Source organism: Pteropus alecto, unplaced genomic scaffold (assembly GCF_000325575.1).
Source record: "Pteropus alecto unplaced genomic scaffold, ASM32557v1 scaffold94, whole genome shotgun sequence".
NCBI classification, from domain to species: Eukaryota; Metazoa; Chordata; class Mammalia; order Chiroptera; family Pteropodidae; genus Pteropus; species Pteropus alecto.
The window spans coordinates 8,506,126-8,518,025 of record NW_006437736.1 but is presented as its reverse complement, the minus strand read 5'-3'; the positions used below and the strand labels follow the sequence as shown (position 1 = coordinate 8,518,025).

Genomic DNA, 11,900 nt, shown 5'->3' with positions numbered 1-11,900 from the left:
AAGGAAGAGAAATCTGTGTCTCCCCTTTCTGTCTCTTGTGTCAGTATAATATTTGAACTGTATTTTTCTTTTAATTTCTGTAAGCCTTAATAATATATTGACATTTCTAGTTTTGGATTAACCAATATTAGTTGACTGTTTACTATTAAAAAATGAAGAATTAGTATACTTAGCTACTTCCCAACTCTTTTCCTGCCTCCTAAATTTTGTTTATGCTACTATTTTAAATTTTACTGTGGCCAGTATAATACTGTCACTATTTCTTAGCTCCCTTCTATGTTACATGAGAAAATAAGCAAATCTACATTTCCTTCTGCCTTTCCTCTCTCCTTTATCTTTTTTCTTCATCAGATGTAACATTACTTTTTTTAAAAAACTTTTTTAAAAGATACAGTTCACATACATACAATTCACCCATTTAGAGTGTACCATTTCATTGGTTTTTAGTATATGCCATCCATTACCACAGTCAATTTTAGAACATTTTCATTGTTCCCAGAGAAACCCACTTCCATTATCCACAGTCATCTACCCAGCTCTAGTACGCATTTTAAAAACTGTTTATTTTTAAGTGATTATGGATTTAGGAAGTTGCCAGAATAGTGCAAAGAGCCTTATGTACCCTTAGAGATATCTAATATGACTGGTACTATATCAAACTGATAAAATTGACACTGGTGCAGTGTTGTTAACCAGACTACAGATCATATTCACTTTGCACCATTTTTTACATTCATTTGTGTGTCTGTTGTTCTTTGCGACTTCATCCCATATATAGATCTATATAAACACTGCCACACTGAAGGAACTACTGTGTCACTCCAAGGAACTCCTTTGTGCTACCCCTTTATATTTGCTTCCCTCCTTCGTCTCTGTCCCTTTGCAAACACTAATCTGCTTTCCATATCTAGTTTTGTCATTTCAAGAATGTTACAAAAACAATCATTTAGTTGTAGCCTTTAGAGATTGACTTTTCATTAAGTGTAATGCTATATATCATTTCATCTTATTGAGGTATAAAGCATTTACATACTACTTTTTGCTGTAGTTAAGTCTTCTTGCTTTGCTTATAGATTAATTCTAAAGTGGAACACTCATAAATAGAATTCACAGTGTTACTATGTGAATGTTATTCATTGCAGAACCAAATAGAATTAGGCTCAGTTTTGAAAAGTTTGGATAGTTAGTTGCTTCCCCAGTCAGATTAGAAGCAGCAAATTAGGCAGAAAAATGTTGAGACAGATGACATTAACCCAAACGCAGGCAGTTTGAATCCAGAGACTGTATGCTTAATCATTCCTCTACGCTGAAGGAAAAAAATGTATATATTTAAAAAAAATCAAGGCTGTTGAAGTTCAACTTGAAGAGAATAAGCTGGAAAAAATACCTAGAAATATGTGTGAAAAAAATAATGGTGAAAAGACTTTCTGTAGTAGATGATAAAACATTTTTTAATTGTAATAAGGTGATACTTGTATGTGAGTTAACTGATAGATTAGTGAGACTGAACAGTTAATCCTGATTCAAACATTATATGTTAAAAAAGAAAGGCAATATATACCAAAGAAATCATCAGAAACCAGTATGTTCAGGAAAGAATACAGGTAAAGTTAATTCTTTGTAGAAAAATTAAAACTTTACTTTGCCTTATACATTAAAGTTCAAATGAATTTAGACTTAAAAATAAAACTGCAGCAAGAAGATATTTAACTGAGTTTCTAAGCATAAAAACAATACAAATAATAAAGGATATATTTTTCCTACATACAGATTTTTTAAAAATAAACTTTTACTGAAGTAAAACATACAGAAAAGTTTACAAACCTGGATTGTACAACTCAATGAATTTTCAAAAAGTGAATGTACCCAAGTAACCAGAACACAGTTCAAGCAGAATATTACCAGCATTCTAACCTCCCTTTTGTTCCCTTCTCGTCCGGAAAAACCACTGACCGCCAACAGAATAGATTTTGTGTTTAACTACATAACAATTTTAAACCTTAATGTACGTCAGAAGCCTTTGTAAACAAAACTAAGTTAAACATAAACTTGAAAAAATAAACCTGAAACAAATATGGTTGTTTTCTTCACTGTATTAAGAGCTATCAATCCATAAGAAAACTATCCTGGTACAAAATGGTTAGATAATTCTCACAAAACAAATGGTCAGTGGCACAAATATATAATCATTAGAGAGTTACATATAGTTCAAAGGGTAAATAAGGATAATTCTGAGGCATAAAAAATGTTAAACACCTATAGTAATTACAGATTCAGTTCAGATATTGAGCATTTGTTTAGGAGGTTGGGTTGCATGAGTTAACAAAACAGTTAACATGGCACTTCTTAGTAGAGATGCAAATTAAAATGCCATTTTTACAATCCAAATTAATAGAATTTTTTCTAAAGGAGATGTTGCAGATTTGTGGCATGGACACTTATTTGCTTCTGATCAGAGCATAACTTGAAAATCAACTTTTCTGGTAAACAGTATGGCAATATACCAAGAGACTAAAAGTATTTCATATTCTGTGTTCTACAGTATGAATAAATAATGAGAATCAGACAGATAAAAATACCTATATTTCATTGATTCTGAGTTGTGCTTTTTTCACATTTTTACCTTTGAAATTGAGATGAATCTTCCAATCATTGGTACCTTAGAATTTTTCCCTCTCATAGATATAGTTGTGCATCTTAGAGAAGGTGGAATATGGTGTATATGAAGGTGTTTATCATAACAAAAGCAAAAAGAAAAAAGCAAAAATAATATTTTTTATTTATTGAGTACAGGAACTATGCTAAACATTTTAAATGTGTGATTAGAACCATATACTTATTACAGCTATGTTAAGTGGCTGATCTTACTACCTTTTTAGCATTGAAGAGGTAATGTAACTTGGCTAAAGAGAAATTAAACCTAAGTCTCTTAATTCCGAAGTCTACGTTTTAAACACAAAAGTATCTTTTTTCTCTGTTCTAAACTTCCAACATTAGGAATGTTGACAAATACATTTTGGTAGATACCTTTGATTGAATATTACAGGGCAGTAAAATATCATTTTTAAGGAATATGTAATAGCATAAGAAAATGTTCATGAGATATTTAGTCTAAAACATAAAAAATAAAATGTATATAATCTATGTGCAGAGAAAAATATTCAAAGGAAATAACCCCACATTTTTGTTTGTTTTTTAAAAGGCTTTATACATTAAGCCTGTTTTCTTTGGTTCACTCATCAAATATTTATTAAGCATCAACTATGTGCCAGGTACTGTGTGCTAACTCACAATACTTCCATAATCAGAAAAGAAAGTGCAGTGGGTTAAGGCAAGATTGTATTCAGAATGGTTAGAGGAAAAAGTTTGCTTTTTTTCTTTTTAATTGTATTTTATTAGTTTCAAGTATATAGTACATTGGTTAGACATTTATATAGCTTATACAACGGTCTCCCTAATTGTTCTTTCTCTCTGGCTGTCCACCACCTAGCCATTACATTAATGCACTGCATTCTCTGTGCTGTGTTCCCCATCACCGTGACCATCTATCAGCTACTAATTTGTACTTTAACCCTTCACCCCATTCTCCCAGCTCCTTAACCCCCTTCCCTCTGGCCGTCACCAGATTGTCCTCTATATTCGGGAGTCTGTTATGATTAGTTTATTCTTTTTGTTCCTTAGATTCCGCATATAAGTGAAATCATATGGTATTTACCTTTCTCTGTCTGACTTATTTCACTCAGCATAATAACCTCTAGGTTCATCCATGTCATTGCAAATGGTAGGATTTCATTTTTTTTAATGGCTGAATAATATCCCATTGTATATATGAACCATAATTTCTTTATCCAATCATCTGTTTAGGATTAGATGATGGGCATTTAGGTTGCTTCCATATCTTGGCTATTGTAAATTGTGCTGCCATGAACATAGGGGTGCATAGCTCTTTATGAATTATTGTTTTGGTTTTCTTTGGATAAATACCCAGAAGTGCAATTGCTGGGTCAAAAGGGATATCCACTTTAATTTTTTGAGAAACCTCCAGACAGTTTTCCATAGTGGCTGTATAAAAGTTTGCTTTTTAATTTGATAAACCTTACCACTTAACACCTCTGTTTTCAATTTCCTTCTTTAAAATGGACTAATGTCAGGGATAATGTGGAGATTACATAAGATAATGGAAATGACTATTCCATAAAGTTACAAATATTTTACACATTCAGGAATTTATTTAAAAAAATTAGTTACCCAAGTCTAATTCCAGAAAAAATACCTCAATGATAATTATAAGTTACATTTAAACTTTTTCCATTTTAAATTTTACAATTTTTTTTTTCTGTTTAGGCAGCTACATGTTATGGATGAAACACATGTGATTAATCAAGTGAAAGAAGATGTATGCTATGTGTCTCAGGATTTTTATAGAGATATGGATATTGCTAAGTATGTCTAATGGTAACCTAAGAATTGGGAAATTGATTCTTGGGTAATGTTACACATAGTTAAAATATTTCATAAGTCTCTATTTTGTTTTCCAGGTTGAAAGGAGAAGAAAATACAGTAATGATAGACTATGTTTTGCCTGACTTTAGTACAATTAAAAAGGGCTTTTGTAAGGTAATTTGAAAAATCCTCAGAATCCTCAATGGTATTCAGGTGACCACCTCAGTCAGACTTGAAAAGTGTCAAACTGGGATTGGCAGAATCTTACAGAGTTGTTGTCTATTGCCTTCCTGGTGGTCATTTCTCAAAGCCCAAGTGCATAAATGATTAATAAATAACTCATTAAAGTTATTTTTAAAAAGAACTATCAGCCAAATGATAGCACATGGACAAATCTGGATATAAACAGTATTATACCTATATTATGGTTAACCCTTTTCTGTTTACTTAAGAATTAGTTCAAATCCAATTAGAAGTTGGTCATTTGCCTGTTGTGAGTATTACTGATAAACAGCTGACCAAGGGCTGAATTTTACTTGTGTTTGGTTTGATAAAATTGGATTGTAGTTGAAAAGGGCAAAATCCAATGCACTTCCTAAGTGTTGAGAAGCAGATTATCTCGGATGTCAAAATAAGGTAATTTCTCTTTATCTATAATCAGCTCAGGTAAACTGTCAGTTCTGTGTTTAGATAAATGTGAAGTTTGCTCTTCTAATTACTGGCACAATGAGGACTGTTAGGAAGTTAAAAATCTTTAGTCGGAAATGTAAGAGTATATGCACAAGGAGAAGTTTATGGTATTATATTCATTGCCATATACCTTAAAAGAGTAAAAATTTGGAAAGAGCCTGAATATACACTAATGGAAGAAGTATAAATGTTCGTATATTCATATAAAGTAAGCAGTAGTGAAAATGAAGTAGAGCTACATGATCATCATGGATAAATCTCAAACACGTTTCTGTCCAGAACATTTAAAACATGATAATGTCGTCTACGGCCACATCACCCTGAACGTGCCCGATCTCGTCTGATCTCGGAAACTAAGCAGGGTCGGGCCTAGTTAATACTTGGATGGGAGACCACCTAGGAATACCAGGTGCTATAGGCGTTAAAAGAAAAGAAGGAAGGAAGGAAAGAAAGAAAAAGAAAACATGATAATGTTGAAAGGAAGGAAGGAAGAAAAGGAAAGAAAGAAAAAGAAAACATGATAATGTCTAAAAGCAAGTTTTGGAAGGATGTGGACAGTTTCAGGCTATGCAGAATAAATTGTTCAGGAATATATAAGTATGAAATAAAAGTAGAAAACTATGTATGTAAATAACACCAGATTAAAAAGGGTGTGTTAATTTATCTCAAGTTGCATTAAGCTGGTTGATAGATACATGGGTTTTGTATAATTATTTATACTCCTTTGAATGTCTAAAATGTGAAAGAAATTTTTTCCAGCCAGATTATTGAGATGAAATACAAACCAGAATTCAGAGAAGGCTACCTGGTGCCTCATAAAGTTGAAATCATCCTGTAATGTCCTTAGAAACAGATCCTTGAGGAAGGACCTAGGCTGGCTTTCAGAAGTGGGAATTGGGACAGATTATGGGATCAGGTTGCCTGGAGGACATGAACTGGGGAGAGAAACTGGAAGCCCAAGTACTACATAAGATATGGAAGGTGTGTTTTTATCTTTGTAAGATGAGGAAAATTGCTCCAAACATAGACATCAAGCTGCTTTCTCATTAAGCACATTTGATCATCCTCATAGCTGATTAAAACACTCCTGTGATATAAAACATCTCATTGACAATTTACAGCACTCTGTAGAATTAATAGTGGATGTATAGTAATCCATATTTCTATAGGGGTGGACCCTGAGTAAAGTCTCAGTGATTCCCAGTTTCTCCAAACTTGACTGATCTTTGAAAGCACCTGGCCACTTCAAAAACAGTCGGTATTCATGTTCTCCGCTCCTGTCCCTGGAAATGCTTGGTGCCTGAGTTTGAAAACTTAGACTTAATCTTAGAAAAAGTTTCTTCCAAGTGATTGGACTGTCAGCTGGGTTTGGAAATCCTTTTATTTTTTAAAATGTAGTTCTCTCCTGCCCTGCAAATGACAACCTGTTAGTTTATTGGACATTATCTGCTAAACTCTGCCAGTTTCCTCCTTGCCAAATCATAAGCCTTGTTTTCTCAAACCTGAACCTTTCCTAGTGAGTGTGGTTATTCCAAATGAACATTGTTTCACCCATTATCTTTAGAAAAAAAAGCCCGAAGCCACATTATGTTTGTTGTTGCTCTTTTATTGCCTTTGGCCTTGAGGTCAGACTCTTGTTGTGGACTGAGCTTCATTAACTCAGTATAGACTTCCTGTTACTTGTGCACGTTAATGTCAACTGAGTGGACAGAGTCACTTGGACTGGACTTTTGCCAGATGATAGAATGTTACATTGAATGTTTATTTCAAAAAAAAAAATAATGGCTTAATCTTTGTCAATTAATGTTAAAATTTATGCTTTCTTCACAGTGCATGTTAAATCATGCATATATCTTAATAATTTTTAAAATTTATAAAGATATTTTGTGCATGTTAGGATTACTCCTAAGATGTATTATTTTGAATTTAATACTTGTTTTCATTGTTGCCTGATCTGTAACAACTTTGATGAGAGCTGATAAATAGTTATGAAATTAGAAAAATAATACTACATGCAATAAAAAATAATTACATTTATTTGAGAGCCTTTATACTTAGGATATTATTAAAATTTGCACCTTGATAGTTTATTTGTTAAGTACTTGGGAAAAAGTTATGACCTTGATTTTCTAGGAATGTTGATAGCAACAATAACAATAAGATCTACAATACCGTTGTTGATTACAACTGATAGAAATTCCAGTTTTATCAGAAAGACGATACCTACTAAAGTATCATCCACTTGACTGATCTAAATTGAGAAAATAGCCTTCATAATTAATGATTATCACTTACTGCAGAGCTGTTATAATTTAAACTGATCATTTATTTCATGGTACCAGAATGAAATTTATGAGGGCTGTGCACTAACCATGGGCTACATTGACTGAAATAGAAACTCTCCAAAGCCCTTATAAATTCCTTCATTTATCTGTATCTAAAACAAAAATATTTTTGGAATTGTACTCTTAAAAAAAGAAACTACTTGTTGTTCCAAATTACATATTAACAGTTAATGGTTTAGAGCTAACATTCAAGGATATCTAGTTCTGGCTCTTTAGTTAGATGTTTGATCCTGGGTAAGTCACATGATCCTCTTCTATAAAATCAGGCCTATGGACTAGATAACCTCTTATGTTTTGTCAGCTGAAATTCTCCAAGTCTGCATTTGTCTCAGGTTATTTTGAGTGTTGAGAAAATGAGTTATGTTCTTTCAACTCAAGCCAGTTATCACTTTTAAATGAATTTGTAAAATTACAGGAAATATCTTTTATTCTACCTGAGAAGGAAGAATACTTTTATCTGTGAAAGAATAACATTCTTCTCTTTGCTAGTGTAATAATAGTTTAATTGGGTTAAAAGTGATTTGTCATTTTCCTTGTTCTTCCTAGAGTATTGCGAATATTGTTTAATTTTTAGGACATTATTATTTAAAAATGTTTCGAGGATGGAATTTCCAAATGATAACAACAACATTGTTGGCTTACATGCCATTGTTCAAGAATTTATTGACTACTTATTGTGTACCAGTACTATGCAATGGTAGGTAGCGGATATGTGATGGCATACATTAAAGACTAAGAAGGATAATACAGGGTGATAGTAGAGAATAATAGAGGGATTTAGAAGTCAGAAAAAGCCTCTCTCGGAAGCTGAAATCCGAACAGCTTATTTTCAAGTATTTTAAGTATTTGAAAAGGATTGGGATATATTCGGTTATGAAAGAAAAACTGCATATATGAGTCAAATAAAGTGAATGTCTATAAATCTAGAAGAGCTGATGATTCTTTAATCATGAAGAAGGATGTTGCACATTATTCTTTTTTGGCCCCTAGGGAGCACAGTTCCAGATGGGTGGGTTAGCAGAAAATAAATAATGAGAATTTCAGTGATAATGTCCATGTATTTGCCTAAATCATTTGGAAACTGATTTTCAAGTAGAGATTGAATAAATAATAAAGATGGAGGCTTTTTGCACAAGGGAAAAGAGAAATCCTAATAGAATGGAACCACATAAGCATCTAAGATAGCGTCTAAGGAGAGTGTCCAATAAGCATTTAAGATAGGGGAGTGAAAGTAGATAGTGGTAGAAACATAAGATGGTGTTTTTATTTAGAGAATATTCTTTGTTCTCTAGAAACATATCCATCTACAATTATAGTAGACCATGAAGTTCCCTTTTGTCTGTTCTCCTTTCTGTTTGAAAATATGTGGACTAAACTAGATTATCTTTAGGGGAATAGCTATAGTAGAGTCAGTAATTGTTTACTTGTATAGTTTAGGCAATGAGAGAAGGCCACATATTTCTAACTTTTGAGAATGCTGAAACTCCTAAGAACATGGTTATTAGTATTACATATTACTAAATGTTATTAGTCATGTGAGCTAGATCATGCAGCTTAAACTTTTTATCTTTTTTTTTCTTTAAGCCAAGGGAAGAGATGGTGTTAAGTGGAAAATATAAATCTGGGGAACAAATTCTTCGTCTGGCCAATGAGAGATTTGCTGTTCCAGAAATACTCTTTAATCCTTCTGACATAGGCATTCAAGAAATGGGAATTCCAGAAGCTATTGTCTATTCAATTCAAAACTTACCTGAAGGTATGTAGTTAAAATATTGAATAGTAATAGTATTTTTAAAATATCATAAGCTCTGTGAACCCTAAAGAAGTCATCTGTTTCTTCTAAATAATTCCAGCAAACAGCAAGTCTTTATTTGCAGAGATTTCCAGGTTCAATAATGGACTTGAATAATTCTTACTTTCTTGTTCCTTGGTTATAAATTTGATATGCAAAAGTCATTATGGTCCATTTAAACTCAAAGAAATTCTCCATGTTTATTAAATTGTCATATCAATTTTAGAAAAAGTTTTAGTTTAACTTAAATTTGTTTATAACTTAGAAGTTTATAATTTAGCAATTTAAAGGTTTGGAGCTGTCGATAGGACTGGTTTATTCTATATTACATGGATTAATATACAAGAAATTATTTTTAATGAGATATAAATATGGTGCTTCACAGTGATGTCTAGGCTCTCCTGAAGCACGATTTAACTAAATAATGTTCTTGAGTTTTAGATCTTGAAAGTGCCTTCCTACTTCATAAGGAACAGTCTAGGCATTGGAGAATATCTAGCTCATACAGTGTCTTTTTCCTCTCATTTGAAAACAAATAGAAAAAGAAAGTCACACAACACCATCACTTTAACACAGTTATTTCACAACTGTTTTCATATTGACATTTTAAATAAAGTTACAGTCATGGAAAATACAATATTTTGTACTATACTGCTTTGATGTCATATCATGAGACTCAGCATCAATATAAGGGAACTCATTCTTTGTTCTGTGAACAGAGGCATTAGGTGGGATGGTCAGTACCTAGTATTATAATTCCTGATAAATTTCTCAGTGGTGCTTCATAGGCTTTTAACAGGCCAACCATATGGAACTTAATGTTTGCCATTATGTAACTTTAAAGAATGTAGAACAAAAGATCCTTTTTTAAAATATTATAGATTATGAGTACTTTCACTGTCAAATGTAAGTATTGCACAGTACTTACATAAATATCTGTCTCAATGAGATAACATGGAAATTTGGACTCTCAAGTTAAAATATGAAGGACTTCCTTTTCATCCTTACACTAGTTCACAGTCTCAGCCTACATAAAGACCCCATCTATTTTAGGGAAGAACAATGATAATTATCAAATGTCTGCTACTAGAATGTTCACTCATTTATACACAGCTTACATATATAATATAATAAGTGACCAGTAGTTCAACAACTTCACCTTAGCCTTTATTTTAAAGGTCTATAGGTCATATTCCTATTTAATATGTGTGTTTGTGTAAACTATAACTTCATTACAAAATCTTAGAAATTATAATTTATTTGGTTATAAAAAAAATTATGTAATTTCCCAACTAGTAACTATCATCTACAATTGCTTTTACCTAAGCTCTCATCCTGAAAGATAAGTAAACAGAAAGATAAGTAAGCAGATTTTCTAATGCCTTTTTTCTTGCTCTTTTTTTTTTCTTTTAAAGAAATGCAGCCACATTTTTTTAAGAACATTGTCTTAACAGGAGGAAATTCCCTCTTCCCAGGATTTAGGGATCGTGTTTACTCAGAAGTTCGATGTCTTACTCCAACAGATTATGATGTTTCTGTTGTGCTGCCTGAAAAGTAAGTGTTGGCTTATATAGAAACGAAACTTAGAAGTCATTTTGTACATAGGATAGAAGTAGCCTCTAGGCAGACTTGAGTTTAAAACCAATTTCTACTACCTTGGCAGGTTTATTTCACCATTGGGATTCTCATTTTCCTTTTCTCAGAAATCAAAGTGATAAACCTTATAATTTAGTGGATTAAATGGGATGAAGTATGTGAAATGCCAGTCATAATGGCTGGTCCATAATGGGTACTTGGTTAACATAAGATCACTTCCCTAAACTAAGTCATACCTCATACCTAAGAGATTTTTTACAGGCAAAGCAATTAGGTTATTATCTGTTTATCTGAGATGTGTCGATTCTCCAGAGTTTCAATCTAGTATAGAAATTTAAGAATTGAACCATTAAGTTAATGTCAATTCATAAGTTGTTTTGGAATGTTTTAAAATAATTTACAATATTTAAAATTAATTTTTACATTTAACTAGCCTTTCCTAAATTGTGCCCCCTTATCCTATTTTATGAGAAAAAGCAGATACCATTATTTCCATTTTAGTGGTAAAAAAAGTAAGGTAGAATTTTAGAGCTATAAGAAAGGCTTACAGATCATCTTGTTCAATGTTCTAACTTTGTAAATAAATAAATGAGCTCATGAGTTGGCAAAGGCCTTACAGTGAGTTAATTGCAGTGACCAGACTAAAACCCAGTTCTCTTTACCTTTCGGCAGGAGCTCTTACCACATATATGTCTAAATAACCCCTTCCTCCAAGTCTTAAGTGGCAGAACTGCACAAGACCTTATATATCTGACTCTTAAAGAGTTTTTGCTTTAAAGCTAAAGTAGAATATTTCAAAATTTATAGCAGTTAATAGAAGGCCCTTATCTGATCACTTAGTTTTATAGCTATCAGATGAAATAATAAATAACCATTAGATGTTGAAATGATTTTAATCAACATTGATGCCTATATACTCTAAAGGGTATGAAGCTCATTGGATTTTTATCCTGCATTTTAAATGTAAGTCATGTACACATTACAGGCCAAAGGATCCACAGAAATCGGTTTATTCTTTATTCATCGAATCTTAT

General features: G+C 32.3%; 1 protein-coding gene and 1 pseudogene across 4 annotated transcripts in view; both read left to right on the top strand.

The window, feature by feature from the left end:
- Positions 1-11,900, top strand: part of ACTR6 (ARP6 actin related protein 6 homolog) — an 18,177-nt gene that overhangs the window by 5,240 nt on the left and 1,037 nt on the right. For all 4 annotated transcript variants that reach the window (XM_025048777.1, XM_015591592.2, XM_006914567.3 and 1 more), the window contains exons 7-10: positions 4,345-4,443; positions 4,539-4,617; positions 9,063-9,234; positions 10,686-10,824. In XM_025048777.1, coding sequence (XP_024904545.1) covers positions 4,345-4,443; positions 4,539-4,617; positions 9,063-9,234; positions 10,686-10,824 — 489 coding nt within the window. The remainder of the gene's footprint in view (positions 1-4,344; positions 4,444-4,538; positions 4,618-9,062; positions 9,235-10,685; positions 10,825-11,900) is intronic.
- On the top strand, positions 5,436-5,554 carry LOC112481984 (annotated as a pseudogene).